Raw genomic sequence first — 17,364 nt, forward strand, 5'->3', positions numbered from 1 at the left:
TGGGGAAGATGGACGTTTATTCCATCTCTGCCAGCTTAACTCTTCAGTCATCTTCCTCATTACAGAGCTTGGTTTTGGGTTAGTGAAAACTGAATGTCGGGGCTGGGAAGGTAGCTCAGTGGTAGAGCGCTTGCCTTGCATGCCTGAGGCCCTGGGTTCGATTCCTCAGCACCACATAAGCAAAAAGAAAAAAAAAGCCGGAAGTGGTAGAGTGCTAGCCGTGAGCTGAAGAGCTGAGGAACAGCACCCAGGCCTAGAGTTCAGGCCCCCCCCTCAAAAAAGGAGTCTCATGGCCTCTCCTGCCCATGATGACTTTGAACCACAGTCCTCAGATCTCAGCCTCCTGAATAGCTTCGGTTACAGATGTAAGCCACCAGCACATGACCCTCATGATTTCTCATAGTCAAATATAGAGTATGAAAACTCAGACCTCTTCAGAGACCATGCTTGTTTTTTGCTACAACACAGTAGATGTTTGCCCTCCTTTCAAGCTGAGTTCTGAGAACAACACAGTGTATCTGGGATCTCAACACAGAGTCACAATGTGTAGGCCATGCTATGTTCATGTCTGGACATTCTGTGGGTGGGAAAGCTCCCTTCAAGCTCACCCTTGTTGGTAGGATCCAGTTCTTTGTGGTTATAAAACCTCCTCCAAGTTTATATTCCAGTTCCTCGTTATCATAAACCTGAGATTTCCATTTCCTTGCCAATTACCAGCCAGGAGCCTCTCCCAGCAACTCACAACTCTGACTCACCTCCATCCTTTGACATGTAGCTATCTCCATCTTCAGGCCAACGATGGCACACTTAATCGTCTCTGGCTCCAGTCTCTGGCTTGCTTTTCAGCTGCCACCCAGAGTTCTGCTTTTTAACATCTCGCTGGTAAGGGCAGGTCCATTCAGACTCCTCTTCCTTCTGATGTATAAGGTCACATGATTTCAGAAGTAATAAGTCTTCATAGCCACAGTTTCTACTTACACTGCAAAGGTGAAACTTACTCTGGTCATTTTAGATTTTTTTTCTTGATGATAAAGGATACGTAGGAAATAAAAATAATGGACATGGGCCAAATGTGAGCCATTAGAGAAGAGTGGAGTCCATGATGACATAAACAGGGTGGGTAGCCCTCAGCTGCCACTGCTATTATATCAGCAGACTGATAACAATCTTCTTGTTTTACTGAAGAAGCTAAAAACAGGGTATGTTTTACACATTGTTTTAAAATATGGACTCACATTTCCTAAATCTTGACAACTACTTCCAAGTATAAACAGCTACTGGATGGACTAAAGTAAAATTGTCCAGGCTGCACCAGTGTGATTCATGTGTTTCATAATAACTGACACCACCAAAACCTTCAAAACTCATTAAGCAGGACAGAAATTTACTCTGGGTTACAGAAGAGAAGATGGAGGCCAGAGATATTGTCTGTTGAAGACAGTATTTCTCGGCATTATTGTACAAGTAGACTCAACTTGAGAGCTCTAAACATTACCTATGACATGGGCTCAGATCAACTATGTCAGGATGGCTAGGCAGGGGATGCTGCTCCTTAAGGTTGCTCTTCCTTCCTGTTTAACAGAATGCCCAACCTCCCAGGAACTCCTCAGTGTGGGCCCAGGGTGACTTCAGTCTGGAAGTGGAGAGAGAAATACTGGTGTTGCAGAAGGAGGTGCTTGTTAGGTAGAGGGAGCCGGTGGCTGCACTCTGGCCTCAGCTTGGCTGTCTGTGTTCCCAGGGTTCTCCTCAGTGCACAAAAACATGCCTGCCATGGCTGGGGGCCTCCGCTGGGCACAGGAGCTGAGACAGCGCATCCAGGGGCCTTTTGACAGCTTCAGAGGCCTCACCCACCCGTGAGTATCTGGCTGCTGGAAGACACTCTTGTTTCTGCTCTGCATTTGGAGTGGAGAAAGGCAGTTTGCTTGCCCAAGCCATGAAAACCATCTTCAGGTCTTCCCATTTCCAGCAACAGACAAGATACTTAGTGGCCAAAATGTAAACACATGATTACACCTCCGTCTTAACCAATGCTTCACCAACCGATCCTAACCCAACTTTGTTCGATGGGATTCATTTCTGCAGGAAAATGAGTCAGGGTCTTCATGCTCTGGGGAGATTTCCCATGCTCCTCTTGGGGAAAATGTCTCTTTGCTGCTAAGTCTATAGGAGAAGAATGAGCACTAACATAAGTGCAATGTGGGAACCCACATGCATTAATACATCTCCTCCATCTACTCCACCTATCACCTGCTGAGTCCAAGTCTGGCCTGATTGTAAACCTGCCCTTTGGACAACATCCCCTGTGAATGATGGTGACCAGAACGGAAGTTATACACACTTGTGTGCGATGGCTGCTTCTAGAAACCAGGATTCACAGAGGTCTCATGGCTGTTAGGTGTGAACAAGAAAAACAACTTATGATATTATGTTTAGGATGCTATCTGGGGACAAGAAATCTTTCTTTCTCTGATCTTTCTTTTATTAGATTCAATCCTGTTGTAAGCACCTGGCTTTGGTGAGTACACAGAAGCAAAGACATTGGAAGCTGATCATTGGCATCACAAGCCTTTGTAGAGTTACAAAGGACTACTGGGCCACTGGGCCCAGGTAACAAGATTAAATCCCTCCCAAGATCAGGAAATCACAAGATAGAGTAAAGTAGAGAATGCAAGAAGCTGGGAAGGGCTGCTACCACTCCACTGGAGGGCCACTTATCATGGGAGACTATAGTTGAGCTGCTGAACAGAGGCATTGTAGAAGGCTTCAACTGAACCTCCAGGAAGGATGGGCCCATCTCTCCACATCAGTGCTGGGAGTTGGGCTCTCCTCCTGAGCAGCATGACTTTCGGCAGGATGGTTCTGATTCCCTGGCCTGGGGCTGTTCCTAAAGAGGCCATCAGCTGTAGCCCACCTGCAGCCAACTTGCCTTGCCAGAGGAGTCTGGGGTGGATAGAGCTGAGGGGATGCAGATGGCACATCACAGTGACTTCTCTAAGTCCCATGAAAATTTCCATCTGTTTTCAAAACGAATACAGATGTGTACTGATCTCTACAATACGTTATTTAAAATGTTGCAGATTCTTCACCATGGAGTGACACGGAAGCTGCAGGGACTCTCACTGTCTTGTGACCTCTCAAAATCATTAGGTCGCAGCCACATGTGCCATACCACAAGCCAGGTGCCCCTCAGACTTCTCCTCCTCCAGATAAACACTAAGGCTTGGGGTAGTGAGGTTTGCAGAAACCCTGCAGCTGTGACTACACCTCCCTGGTGAGGCTCTTTCCAGTTCTCCTTGCTTCCTTGGGGGGGCACATCTTCTTGTTCACCACATAACAGAACGAAGTGACTGGGACCCCAATGCTCCCTCTCCCAGCAAGCCCGAGGGGGAAAGTGGAAGGTACAAGGCATCATGGGAAGGAAGCTGTGCTGATTTAAAGAGCAGATGAATTTTTAAGAGTCTTTGCCCCAAGCTGTCTCATCTTGCTGGCTTGACAGAAGCAGACTCCACATAGCTAGTGTGAAGTCTGAAAATCAAAGATACTTTGCCAGTTGTCCCAGGAGTTGGACTTCCATTTAGTTCGAGTGAGAGTCAAAAGCAGAGGAAAACTGTTATGGGGTAACAGTGCCTCCGGCCACTCTGCTCTCTGTCTTCTGAGTCCTCAGCATTCCCACATGAGCCTCTATGTGCGTAAGCAAGCATGCGGATGAGCATGTGCATGCATTGCATGGGCATGGGTTTGAGGGGGAAGAGGTGGGTGGGACTCTCATATAAACCTGTCAGAGAATGGCAGCATTTCTGATCACTTGTTCCAGACAAGATCATCTATCTGTCTGTCTGGTCTGTCTATCTATCTATCTGTCTATCTGTATTGTTATATAGACAAATAAATATATACATAAACACATATAAACATTATACATTTATGTTTATACATATATACTCATCATTTATACACATATGCGATATGCAGTTATGAACATTGTTCTATGTAGGTTTATATATGTTAGGTAGATTATTGATAGTTTTTTCTTAAATGCAGAAAATAGTAGCATTTAGAATTTTACTCTAGTGTCTCAACCTCCCTTTGATTCATATTTTTGAGTGACCTCATTTACCTTGCACATGATCAGCTCAACTCAGGAAAGAATAAGCTACCTTTATCACTGGTGGGTCAGCCTAGATTTTTAGGAAGTGCAGATGCCCTCTAGTGGACAGAGGAGGATGTTTAGGAAGAAGATTGTAAGATTATTTTAGGGGCCTTTGGAATCAACCCTAGAAGCCATTTAGTGTGTCTGAATTCAGATAGCCATGGCCATTCTACAGTCAGTCAGTCTGTCTGTCTGTCTGTCTTTTTTTTACTATGTAGCCCAGGATGACCTTGAATGTGAGAACCTCCTGCCTCATCCCTCAATGATCAGTCTCTTCTTTATAAGCTGTAGTGTGCTCCTGATTATGGTGACTCCTAATTCTATATCATTTTTTCCTCTCTCTCATGTTGCAATAGCTGCATGGAATCTACTGAAGGAAAGCGAATGATACAAAAATATGAAGATATGCTCTCATTGCTGGAAGAGTAAGTGGCTTTCAGGACTGTATCGTTCTATAAATTGTATTGTCTTCTCCCCCTCCCCTTGTCACCCTATTCTTTCTCTGTTCAGAGATGTGCAAATTCCTTAGCTGCTCTGAAATGTTATCATGTGTTTTATATGATAGCACAAGCTATACGTTACATATATTTATAGCCCAATATTTTCTAGGCTGAGTACACACAGGGTCTCTGGGAAATGCAGATGCATTTGTGTCTATTCTAGACACAGCTATGTTCCTGATGTAACCTTCCTGGGTATGTGAACCTTGCAGAGCTAGAAAGAGTGTGGTGCCAAGTGTGACACTCTGAGATCAGAGTCTTGGAGAATTTCAGTTGCTGCTCACTGAGCAGAAAGCAATAGTTGATGTTGCATGGACAGGAGATGTCTCAGAAATACTTCCTGCATCCATTTGTGGAAAACACAGAAGAAAGAAATTTTCATGTGGGTTTATAGTTGTTTCTGCTTCAATACTGACTAAGTCTTTGGGAATGGAGGGTCAATAAACAGCTCATGGCCAGGCGCTTGTGGCTCATGCCTGTAATCCTAGCTACTCAGGAGGCTGAGCTCTGAGGATCATGGTTCAAAGCCAGCCCGGGAAGGAAAAGTCTGCGAGACTCTTATCTCCAATAAGCCACTAGAAAACTGGAAGTGGCACTGTGGCTCAAGTGGTAGAGTGCTCACCTTGAGCTGAAGAGCTGAGCAATAGTGCCCAAGCCCAGAGTTCAAGCCCAATGACCAACAAAAACAACAACAACAACAACAAATCCAGCCTGTGGTCTTGACTTCTCTCTTCTGCCATTTTCTTTTTCTTTTTCTTTTTTTAATATATCTTTTCTTTTCTGGGGGCTTGAACACAAGGCCTGGGTGCTGTCCCTGAGCTTCTTTTTGTGCAAAGATATAGTTTTACCACTTGAGCCACAGCAACACTTCCAGCTTTTTCTGAGTAGTTTATTGAAAATAAAGGGCTAGCTTCAAACCACAATCCTCAGATCTCATCCTCCTGAGTAGCTAGGATTACAGGTGTCAGCCACTGGCACCCAGCTTTGCTTTTTCTTCTGATGTAGCAAGAGTTTGCTAGACATGATATTAAACCAGCCAATTGATGGCACCTCCCCACCAGCTAATTCGTGTTTGTTTGTTTGTTTTTTACCTCTTTCACATCCCAAATAGCTTTGAGTGTATCCAATCCTGTTGTCCCCACCACACAACATCTTCACTAGAACTCGGAGTTGCTATGATCTGAGCTGCCACCATAGCTTCTGGCAATCCTCTGTTACTTCCACATTTGTGTCCCTTGAGATCCATGCTGTGACCAAATCCAATAACGTTACTATTTCTCCACCAGCCAGAATCCTTCCACAGAAGCTCTCCCTCAAGGTGGCCTTTGTCCCACTCTCCCCATTTCCCACTTCAAACAGTATTCTGTCTGCTAGTGGCTCCCAGCACAGTCATGCTGTTTCCCATCTCCACTTGTCAGCTATGCTATTGCTTTTGTCAGAAAAGCTTCCCATCTCCCTTCCCACTTCAATGTCCCCTCATGTGCTCAGCCTCTGAGACTCAGTCAAGCTTCACTCCAGAACATCTTTCTGAACCTTCCCTGATGTTCTCCTCATCACTTTTCTCCACTCAGTGTGGATGCTCTGTATATTTCTATAAGAAAGTCCTTACTGAGTTGTATTAGAGTGATCGTCACTAAGCCCAGCACATAGGAGGTGTTCAGTCAGTGTATAAAGAGCAAAATATGAATGTCCATGAGCTATGTGAAGGGTGAGAGCAAATGGTACTCAGTATCTTTTTCCAACATGCACTGAGACTAATCACAGCTTCCCTTATCCCTTTCAAACATCATATGGAATCTTTCTATTCTTATTTGATTGAAACTCTGACCCCGTTAGAAACTATTGGTCACCTGCAGGAGCTGACTCAGCCTGTCTAGATCAAACTCAGCTTCCTCAGTTCATGTTACAGAGCATGCATAGGAGTGGGGGACCCAGGAATGTGTTTATTAGTGGGCTATTGTCTCTGATCATTGCAGGTATGAGACAAGACTCTATGAGGACTGGTGTCAGACAGTATCTGAGAAGTCACAGTACAATCTCTCCCAACCACTGCTGCAGCGAGACCCTGAGACAAAACAGATCACTGTCAACTTTAACCCACAGGTCTGTCAGTTGAGTGGCAATAACTTCCTCTGGGGTTCCTGAAACATTTTACTTATCTCCTGATTTCAGGGCAAAGGGGGTTTGTCTGGGTTTTCATTGTTGTTTTTTGTTTTTTGGGTTTTGGGTTTTTTTGTCAGTCATGGGGCTTGAACTCTGGGCCTGAACGCTGTCCCTCAGCTCTTCAGCTCAAGGCTAGCACTCTACCACTTGAACCACAGCACCACTTTCAGTTTTCTGAGTGGTTTATTGGAGATAAAAGTCTCACAGCATTTCCCTGCCCAGGCTGGCAGATCTCAGTCTCCTGAGTAGCTAGGATTACAAGCATGAGCCACCAGCACCTGGTGGTTTGTCTGTTTTTTAAACAAAAATATGAAAAAATAAAAATCAAGAGAATTTACACCATGGATTTCTTTTGGGGAAGATCCCAACATAGATTATTTTCTTAAGTTTTACATGTTTATGTTATTCTTTGTGGTTGGTCAATAGATTTGACTTGACAAAACTACAACAGGAATTATAGACACATGCTGCCTAATAAGGGGGATGCTTTCTGAAAAATGTGTTGCTAGGTGATGCAAATGTCATAGCTGTATATACACAAGCTAAAACAGCTATGATAAAAATCTGTGATAATATCTAATAAAACCAAAATTATACACATGGTCCTTATTTGACCAAAACATCATTATGTGGCTTGTGCTTATATTGTAAAATAGCCCCAACTGTTAAATACCCAACATTCACAACCAAATTTAAATATTTACTATGAGTAAAGGATGCTAGTAAGAGGCTGGAGGTGTCAACAAGAATGTACAGAACTTGGGGGCTGGGAAGGTGGCTCAGTGGTAGAGTGCTTGCCTTGCATGCTCAAGGCCCTGGGTTTGATTCCTCAGCACAACATAAGCAAAAAGAAAAAGCCGGAAGTGGCGCTGTGGCTCAAGTGGTAGAGCACTAGCCTTGAGCTGAAGAGCTTAGGGACAGCACCCAGGCCCAGAGTTCAGGCCCCACAACCGGACCCCCCCCAAAAAAAAAGAATGTACAGAACTTAATTCCTGTCTAGAAGGAACTTCTAGCCTAGTTGAGAGATAGCATGAACCTATGAACCTGCAAATATCTATCTTTATTAGACAGCATATGATAAATCCTTAAGGTATGGTTTTGGAAATAGGACTAAATTAGTGTTGTCAACTGAGGGTAGTCTTGTCTCTCTGGAAACATTTTGTTTTATCAAACTTGGAGGGTGAGTTGATAGCATCTATTGGATGGATTCCAGACATGCCGATAAATTTCCTACCTAAAGAGCATTCCCATTTTGATACTTTCCATGCATAGTACCATCTTGTTGTTCGGAGCTAGAACTCAATCATTCTCCCACCCATGAGCTGTTTGTCTATTACTTAAAATAGTTTCAGGCTGTTGAATTCTAAAATACGCCCTTGACTTACATTTATTTGATTGCTAGTAAAGTGAACTTCCGTCATGTGTTCCCTGGCTGTTTATATTTTTATGAATTGCTTGTTTGTTCACTGGCGCCTGTGGGTAAAGTGCCCTCCTTTCCTGAGAATGTTTTGAACATTTGAAAATTATTTGTCAGATATTAAGAAATAAAATAAGTGCATATCTGTTTTGAATAATTTCTGCAGTTTACATTATGTGTTTGATACTTTATGCACATAAATTTTTGTTTTGCTTTGTGGTTTTATATCTGAAATGGTCTTCTCCATCTCAGTATTATACAAAGAGATATGCATAGTTTTTATTTATTTTTTGTTTGTACTTTGTATACATTTCCAATATCCATTGTGAGCTTCTTTCACAGTAGACTGAGAGACTGCATTCATTTCTGTTCCAAATAGTATTTGTCTGGATTCCAAGTAGGACTAACCACTCAGCTATTGAGAACAGGCCCAGAATTAATGGGAGGGGAAAGAGGAGCCAGTGTGTGTTTTGCTGAAGAGGACAAGGGGAAAAAATGTGACTTTGTACCTTATGTCACTTGTGCCTCTATCTGTCCATTCTGATAAGTTTCCTAGGAAATAATAAATAGGCAAGAATCCAGAAAAGGAGGCCTGGTCAGTCACCTGGTCTAGGCCTCTCTACCATCTCTCTATCACATCAGCATGGATTTTCAATTCTTCTCTTGCCAATAACTTGTGGGCTCCACCTGAGTCCAGAGAGGCCTGGCTGACCTCACTTTTCTGGTTCCTATAACATAAAAAAGGGCCAACTCGGAGCTACAAAAATCCCGAGAGACTCCAGATGATTTTATGCAACAACTAAAGTAACGTTATGGTTGTCTCAATCTTGCCAGTGTCTCTGTGACTATGTATGTATGATGGAAGCCTGCATCTGAGGCTCACATGCCTGTGGGTAGTGCTAGCCAGGTGATCCTCGTTTTGACTGGTGACTAGCACCTCTGAATAGAACTGGCCAGGCAGCTTAAATGTATATTATGTCTCAACAGCTGCACGCCTGGATACACAGGAGGCAGCACCCTCCCCTGCTCTTACTGCTGGTGTATTTCTCAGGGTCCTTTCTTTCACTCTTGCAAATAGTGATCTATCTGAACAACCTACCACTTTCTGAGTCATCACCATTCCGCTTAATATTACATTTTCCTTTACTGAGACTAGATTTAAGGAACTGATAGGAATAGAGGTAAAGGAAGCCCAGAAGTTCTTTGGATCCCTGGGATTTTAAAATACCTAATGAATAACGGGGTACCTTCTACAGCATCCCTGAACAACAGTGTTATTCTTTCCTCCAGCTGATTTCAGTGCTGAAAGAAATGAGCTATCTTGAGCCCAGACAGATGAAGCACATCCCCAAGATCGCAGCGGCCATGTTCTCCTCCAGGGAATTCTACCGGCAGCTTGTGGCTAATTTAGAACTGATGGCAAACTGGTACAACAAGGTTATGAAAACTCTTCTCGAGGTGGAATTTCCATTAGTGGAGGAGGAGCTGCAAAATATTGATCTCTGCCTGAGAGCTGCAGAGGAGACGCTGAACTGGAAAACAGAAGGTAGCCGGGCATCACCTGCAGTCTGACAGATGTGTGGGGTTCAAGGCTCCGCAGCAAGTTAACAGAATCCCAGAGATTCACTAGTAATCTGACTTGGGCCCCAAACAAATCTATCTTGGACATGTGTCTAAGTAGAGAAACAAGAGGTCTGGGGTATAACTGGCAGAATTAGGAGGCTTTGCTATCTGTCCTTTGGAAATTTAGGGGTTGTGAAAGATGTCCCCACCCTCTCTAGGTACTCCATGAATGAGAGCTATTACTGTATTATCACTGGAGTTCTTTCCTTAAAAGTAGAAACTTCATATTGATTTCTCTGATAGCCTTCAGTTCAGTAAACTTGTAGTGGATGGTTAACAAAGGTAGAGTATTCCATGACAGGATACAGGGGGAATATAAGACATGATGTTTACAAGACATGATCTTTACCCTCAAAGAGCTCATGATTCATGAAGAAAATGCAGATGTAAATCCAGAATCACAGGAGATAGGCTGTGAGTTAAAAAAAAAACAAACAGAAAAACAGCCAACATACACTTAAAAATGAAGTGTGAAGAATAACAGAGAAGAAAGATGATCACAAATGAGAATCTTTAGAAAAGTTGAAATTTGAACAGAAACCCAAAAATCCTGGAATTTTGTTCATATTAAACAATTTAGCCACCTACTCAGGAGGTAAAGATCTGAAAGACTGCAGTTTGAAGCTGGCCCGGGCAAACATAAGTAAATAAATAAATCAAGCAAGCAAGCAAAATTCCATCTTATCAAAGTATCAAAGTAGCCAGGCATGGAGGTGGATGTCTGAAAAATCCCAGCTGTGCTGGAGGTATGGGGAGGAATAACACAGCCCCAGCCAAAAGTGAGACCCTTATCTGAAAATGCTGGAGGTTGGAGTGAAGTGGTAAAGCAATTGTTTAGTAAGTGTGAAGCCCTGGGTTGAAACCCTAGTACCATGCTTCCGCTCAGAAAAACCCCACACAAATTAGGACTTTACTCAATATGTAAGAAAGGAATGACATTTTCAACATTTAACACGTTGCAAGTGCTATAGAAATTGCATGATGAAAACAGATGGATCAGGTGAGCAGGAGATAGAGTGACAAAAATTTCCAAATCTTGACAGCCTCCTTTGGAGAACCAGAAATGCAGAAAACAAAACCAGGAAGATTCCATTGCTTAGATTGTATTTTCAAGAAATGGAACAATTTTCTTAAGAATCAAGATGAAATTGAATGACTGAAAGTGGACTAGGAGGAAAGAGAGGAGGGCCAGAATCTGATAAACATCGTTGTAATGTTAGGATGATCCAATGGGCTGTTACTTTTGCAGATCTCAAAATTTTGCCAATTCACAAATGGAGGGTGGCATGGAATTATTTTTTTAATGTTTGTATTATCTTCAACTTGGTTGTAGAACTTTGTTGCCATTCAACAAAGCAGTCCAGAAGTGCAATGTGCCTTGATTGGTGTCACTGCCTTCAACATTACCACCCATCCCTCCCAATCCACCTCTTCCCTCACTTTTTCTTAGTATTTGTAGAACACACATTTTTCACTACATTCTCACCTTCTTCTCCTCATTTGTCTATACTTTTTGTGCCAGCACTGGGGCTTGAACTCAGGGCCTGGGTGCTGTCCATTAGCATTTTTGCTCATTGCTGGCACTCGACCATCTGAGCCATGCCTCTACTTCTGGCTTGTTGAAGGTTATCTGGAGATAAAAGTCTCACTGACTTTCTTGCTTGAGCTGAAAAGAGACCCAGCCTCCTGAATAGCTAGGATTACAGGTGTGAGCCACTGTTACCACACTATAGACTAGAATTCTTGGGGTTAGCTATGGGGTACACAGGCTGGATAACAATACAACTCCCTTCTATTTCCTGCCTAAGGTTGGGGTTCATATTATGTTCAGTTTCTTCAGGGTTCTGTGCACCTTGGCAGCACATTTTGAGAAGTCAAAGCAGACACCCTGAAAACATTACAGGAAGGAATAAGAGAAGCTATAGGACTCCTTGGCACAGGCTAAAATTTTCTTAATAAAGACCCAGAAACACAACAAATCAAAGAAAGCTTGGACGAATGGGATTGCATGAAACTGCAGAGCTTCTTACCTACCTCTGTTTTTCTTCTTCCACTATCAGAACTATGGGAAGGGTTAGCTTTTTGATACAACTAGAAAAGAAAATTTTCTAACAAGTAACCTTGCAGAAAAGCCTTGTATGAGTGACAGATATTAAATCTCCATCTTTCACAGCTAATAGTCCTTTGGTCTCGCCACTGCACAGTATTTCATTTAATCATATTTCTTTTGGGGAGCAGGCATTTGGGATTATGTCAATCAAATCACCAGTAGTATTCATGATCTTGAGCAAAGAATTCAGAAGGCTAAAGGCAATGTGGAAGAGATTCAAAACATTATGAAAACATGGGTGACTCCAATATTTAAGAGAAAAGATGGAAAAAGAGAATGTCTACTTTCTCTGGATGACCAGCATGATCGAATGGAAAAATATTACAGTCTCATTAAAGAATCTGGCCTTCGGATCCATGCCCTTGTTCAGGTAACAAACAACCTCTTTTGGTCACAAGTCCTGAGAATATAGAAAGCACCAAGGAATTGTAATTTCCTAAGTGTCTTCTCTAGTCGAGAATAAATGTTTATTTTAATAGTAAGAGAACGAAAGGTAGTAGGCAAAACGAGGTGAAAGTCATAATAGATTAGCATTGTCAAAACTGACATTGTCTTCATGGTGACATGACTCAGTTTTCATATAACAAATCTTGCACATTATTACAAGGATATAGGAGGAGATGGCAAGGACAGAATCCTAAATTTTTCACTGTATTGGGAATCCCATCCTCAGTTCGCCTATGGTGTGGTCCTCCAGAAACATCCTCATGACTGGGCTCTAGAAAGCCTAGGGAGATAAAAGGGTGTCATCCTCCCTGGATGCATTTGATAAAAGGAGAAGATGTAGAAGAGTGTGCATAACACAGCAAGGCCCTGCTTTGCACCGGTCAGGGCAGCTTCATGTATCATCATCAAAGACTCATGCTTCCCTGTAAACATTGAGGAGGGAACTGAACAGCCAGTAGCTACAACCCTACAGAAGGAACCATAGGGCAGTCTGAAAAGTTAACTTATGCCCCAAGACAGGAATGAATCATATTGCTATAAATAGATTGTGGTTTGAAGTACAGCAAAAATGTTCAACTGTAAATACTGCCGAGGACCAGTTAGGTTAAGGAGATAATTGCCTATATTTTTCCTTTGAGAGATAAAGAGTGCAACTCAGTTTGTTTTAACTACATCTGGCCCTGCCAAACATCTACTTTTCATGCATCTTTCTTTCTTTCTTTCATCCATCCATCTATGCATGCATCCATCCATCTAACCATCCATCCTGCCTCTGCATTTTCACAAATGCCACTTACATGCTACTTAATCAGTTATGTATATTCCTTTATAAAGCATCTATTACTCTTTCTTATTTTAAATTGAGTTATGTGCTAGCTCCAAAAATCCTAGTAACTTCTGGAAATATCTCTTTTATGAGATAAGAATATTGCAATTTTTTAAAAATACAGAACTGTACCTTGCCAGTTTTCTTAATGGTGTTTTTGAGAGTTTTAAGTTTTACACTTTTTCCCATGTAGTTAATGTAAGAAAACTTCAATTTTGCAAAGATAATTAGAATTGAGTTCATTGTTTTATATATGAATGTCTGATTACTCCTATACTATTTATTTCATTTCTAGGAAAGTTTTATTTATAATTGTAAATTGAAAAGCTACTTAGATCTACAAAATAATACTATTGATTTATGAATGCAAGATGCAGAAATTATATAGACATTAACATATCTTTTATCTCAAATTCTTGCCATTGCTGTGATAAAAACATTTCACATTTATTCACTATTGATTATGAAATGTTGGAAGTGGCGCTGTAGTTCAAGCGGTAGAGCGCTCGCCTTGAGCTGAAGAGCGCAGGGACAGTGCCCAAGCCCAGAGTTCAAGCCCCACGACCGATCAAAAAAAAATTAGATTGATTCTGAAATGTATATTATTGTGTGCCATATCACCTATGCTTCTTGACATTTCTCAAAGGAAAAATAAAATATTTTGTTCTTTCCTTTTAATTAGTTTTGTAATTTTTGATTAGAACTCCTCAATCATACATTCCCCACCCTTTAGGAACCATGATTCTCTTCTCTGTTTTGAATCCATTGATTTAAAATTCAATTATAAGTGAGATCTTGTCTCTGTTTCCCTTACTTTTTCTGAGACTATTTTCCATATTGAATTTTTGAAACTTTGTTGAAAAATCAATTACCTTTATAAACACCAATATAAAATATTTACTCTATAATTGATTATAGAGTAATAATCAATTGATTATTGTAGCACTATTAGTAGATGTTGATACTGTGAATAGATCAGATACTGTGAATCATCTAACAAAGTTTCTTTATCAAGATCATTTTGTCTATTCTAGGTTCTTTACATAGCCACACAGATTTTAAATTCAACTTGCTAATTTCAAGACAAATGCTAGGTTTGAATTTTGACTTGAATAACATTAAATATGTTGATTGATGCGGAAAAAATAAAGGTTTAATAATATTAAGTGTAGTGATCCATGAACATGGCAGGTCTCTTCACTTATTTGAGTCTCTCTAATTTTTCACTGCAACCATTTGTAGATTTTATTACCAATGTCTTGTATATCCTCCATTAAGCTGATTACTAAGTGCGTTATGTTTTGGAGGTCTAGTTAAAGAATATTTTTTGTTATTTCTTTCCCAGTTACTATCAGCTAGTACATAAAAATATAATTGACCTTTGCATTAATAATGTATTATGTGACCTTTATAGATATATTTATTCGGTACTTTTTCTGGGTTTATTAGATATAGTAACTGGAGGATTTCTTATGGTTATCTATAAAAATAATCTCATTTATTTGTAAATATGCTCCATTTTGCTTCTTTCTTTTGGATCTTTTTTCCCCCTTGAAGTCAGGGTATTGCACTGTAGCTCAGCTTTTTCAGTCACTGCTGACACTGTACTATTGAGCCTCACCTCCAATCCTGCATTTTGCTGGTTGATTGAAGAGTATCGCGTCTGCTTGGGCTGCTTCAAACCATAATTCTCAGATATCATCCCCCCTGGGTAGCTGAGATTATGGCATGAATCACCAGTGTCCAGATTTTTTTTATTTCCTTATGACTTTTGCTTCTGTTTTTTGCTTTATTACTCTAGCTAGCATTTCCAGTACAATATTGAAGTGATGAGAATGGACATTCTTGCCTCATTTTCAGTCAGCTGTAGAAAATGTTAGTAGTATACAATCAAGTACAGTATTATCTGGGTTTATGTGTATATTCATTATAAGAATATAATACCACTATAAGGAATATAAATTCCCTTGTATTCTTAGTTGGCTGAAAGATCTTATTGTGATTAGATAGTGAAATTTAAAATATATTAGCATATAATTGTTCAAAACCATTGGTTTGGTTATGACATTTTCATACACACATAATGTTCTTTAATTATGTTGACCCTCATTACCATCTCTTGTCCGTTTTTCCCACTCTCTTCTTATTAAAAAACCCTCCTCTAATTTCATGTTATTTGTTTCCCACATTTAAGAAAAAAAATTGGTACTTGTTTTCCTAAGTCTGGTTCATTTAATTTATCACACTGATTTCCAGTTCCATTCCATTTTTTTTCTGTGAATAACATGTTTTCATTATTTTTTATGGCTGAAAATCGCACGCGTGTGTGTATGTGTGTGTGTGTGTGTGTGTGTGATTGTGTGCTCATGCACACGTGTATATCACACTGTCTTTTTATATATGTTTTATTGTAGAAACACTGTACAGAAGGGTTACAGTTACATGAGTAAGGTAATAAGTACATTTCCTATTGAGCATTTTTGCTACCTCCTCCTTTGTTTTTCCCCTACCATTCCTTCCCTCTTCATCTCCCCAACTCCTCCCTCCCCCGCAAGTTGTAAAGTTCATTTTCAGCATAGTGTCTTGTACATCTCATTGTTACAATGGGTCAACCTGTATCCTTATTTCAGAATTTTGTTATTTCCCTTCCCCTCCCTAAATTAGAAAAATGTATATATAAGATGCAGGGCACTGAAATCAACTACAGTGAAAACAGAGGTTATACCATGGGGGAAGAACATACAAAAGAAACAAAAAAAATCACATGGTATATTATAAGTACATTTAAAACAACTGCAAGAAAGATAAAACCACTGTGTCCCTATCTTGGGTTTGTTGAGGAATTCTATGAGGAATTTTAAGGAGGAAAGAACTACTTTATATTCCCACCAACGATATACAAGTTTCTTCTCACATTTTTTTTCTTCTCATATTTTGGTGGTGGTTGTTTTGTTTTCTTGGTTATTGCCATTCTGACTGAGATGGAATGGAATCTCAATGTTGTTTTGATTTGCATTTCCATTGATGGCTAAAGATATTGAATATTTCTTCATGTATTTATTGAGCAATTGTACTTCTTTTGAGAATTGTCTGATTACATTTTATTGATTGGATTTGTGCAGCTTTTTGTTTGTTTGGTTTTTTTTGTTCATCATATATTCTGAATATTCTCTGTCAAATGCATGCCTGGCAATGGTTTCTTTTTTTTTTTAAACTACTCGTGCAATTTTTTTGTTTTGTTTTTTATTGTGAAAATACTGTATAGAGAGGTTACAATTACATGGGCAAGATAATGAATACAATTCTTATCAAGCATTGTTGCCTCCTCCTTTGTTTCTCTTTCCCATCTCTTTCCATTTTCCCCCCTCCCCTCCCCCCACACCCGACAAAGTTGTAAAGTTCGTTTTTCGACATAACGATTTGTACATCTCATCGTTGCAATGGGTCCACCTGTATCCCTATTTAAACGATTTGTTTTTTTCCCTTCCCCTCCACAAATTATACCAACATCAAATACAGTGAAAGCAGGGGTTATACCGTGGGGAAGGGACATACAAAGCAACAAAAAACCATCTTATAAATATGTTAGAAACAATCTCATGAAAGATAAAACATTTGAATACTTACCTTGGGGTTCATTTCACCTAACATCAACTTATCTGACCTTTTCTGCTTGTCTCAGATGTATACTAGTTATTGAAAATAAGGGAAACCATGGGACCTACGTTTCTTTGGGCCTGGCTAACTACTTGTAGAAAACTAAAGCTAGATCCTGATATATCACCTTGCACCAGAATCAGCTCCAAATGGATCAAAGACCTCGAAGTCAAAGCAGACACTCTGAAAACATTACAGAATGGAATGGGAGAAACCCTATGTCTCCTTGGCACAGGTCAAAATTTTCTTAATAGAGACCTAGAAGCACAACAAATTAAAGGTTGGACAAATGCAATTGAATGAAATTGCAGAGCTTCTACATGGCAAAGGACATAGCTAGCAAGATCAATAGATAGACCATGGATTGGGAGAAGATCTTCACTAGCCATACAACGGACAAGGGTCTCATATCTAAAATATACCTGGAACTCAAAAAATTAAATCCCCCAACAACAAATCCTCAAAGAAACA

At 40.4% G+C, this 17,364-nt stretch overlaps 1 protein-coding gene across 1 annotated transcript in view; it reads left to right on the forward strand.

The window, feature by feature from the left end:
* Nucleotides 1–17,364, forward strand: part of Dnah9 (dynein, axonemal, heavy chain 9) — a 354,260-nt gene that overhangs the window by 43,256 nt on the left and 293,640 nt on the right. Inside the window, exons 10-14 of the mRNA XM_013013168.1 lie at nucleotides 1,739–1,853; nucleotides 4,507–4,575; nucleotides 6,627–6,753; nucleotides 9,521–9,776; nucleotides 12,092–12,333. Coding sequence (XP_012868622.1) covers nucleotides 1,739–1,853; nucleotides 4,507–4,575; nucleotides 6,627–6,753; nucleotides 9,521–9,776; nucleotides 12,092–12,333 — 809 coding nt within the window. The remainder of the gene's footprint in view (nucleotides 1–1,738; nucleotides 1,854–4,506; nucleotides 4,576–6,626; nucleotides 6,754–9,520; nucleotides 9,777–12,091; nucleotides 12,334–17,364) is intronic.

Source organism: Dipodomys ordii, unplaced genomic scaffold (genome assembly GCF_000151885.1).
Source record: "Dipodomys ordii isolate 6190 unplaced genomic scaffold, Dord_2.0 Scaffold19, whole genome shotgun sequence".
NCBI classification, from domain to species: Eukaryota; Metazoa; Chordata; class Mammalia; order Rodentia; family Heteromyidae; genus Dipodomys; species Dipodomys ordii.